At 71.5% G+C, this 513-nt stretch overlaps 1 protein-coding gene across 1 annotated transcript in view; it reads left to right on the forward strand.

Moving 5' to 3' along the window:
* The first annotated feature begins 121 nt into the window (after nucleotides 1–121).
* The window catches only part of MED13L (mediator complex subunit 13-like), a 367,925-nt gene continuing 367,533 nt past the window's right edge, over nucleotides 122–513 (forward strand). The window contains exon 1 of the mRNA XM_006865509.1: nucleotides 122–193. Coding sequence (XP_006865571.1) covers nucleotides 122–193 — 72 coding nt within the window. The remainder of the gene's footprint in view (nucleotides 194–513) is intronic.

A 513-nucleotide genomic window follows, 5' to 3' on the forward strand; every position in this document is an offset into this window, starting at 1 on the left:
TCCCCCGGCGGCGGCCCGGCAGCCCCGCGCTCCTCGGCGAGGCGCCGCCGTCCGGCCCGGCCTCGCCTCGGACGCCTAGCTCCGACATGCCCCGCTCTGGCGGCCGGGCTCGCGGAGGATCATGACTGCGGCAGCGAACTGGGTGGCGAACGGGGCGAGCCTGGAGGATTGTCACTCCAACCTCTTCTCGTTGGTGAGTAGCCGGGCTGCGGGGAGGGGGCTGGGCCGGGGTGTGGGGGGGGTCCGCGACCTCCGCCGCCGACCAACTTTCTCCTCCCGCCGCCGCCGCCGCCGCCGCCGCGGGACGTGGCCCCTCCCTCGCCGCCGCCTCCCCCCGTGGGTCGTCTCTCCCTCGCCTTGGACCCCATCCAGTGTTTATTTGGCTCTTTAAAAATCGTTTGTGAGCGCGGCGCTCGGCGTGGAATTTGCATGTGGAATTCTCTGAGCTGCGGATTCTGGGTCGCACTCGGAACGCCCACTTCGGTTGCAATGCAGCCCCCCCCCCTCCGGCCC

Source organism: Chrysochloris asiatica, unplaced genomic scaffold, assembly GCF_000296735.1.
Source record: "Chrysochloris asiatica unplaced genomic scaffold, ChrAsi1.0 scaffold00078, whole genome shotgun sequence".
Taxonomy (NCBI): Eukaryota; Metazoa; Chordata; class Mammalia; order Afrosoricida; family Chrysochloridae; genus Chrysochloris; species Chrysochloris asiatica.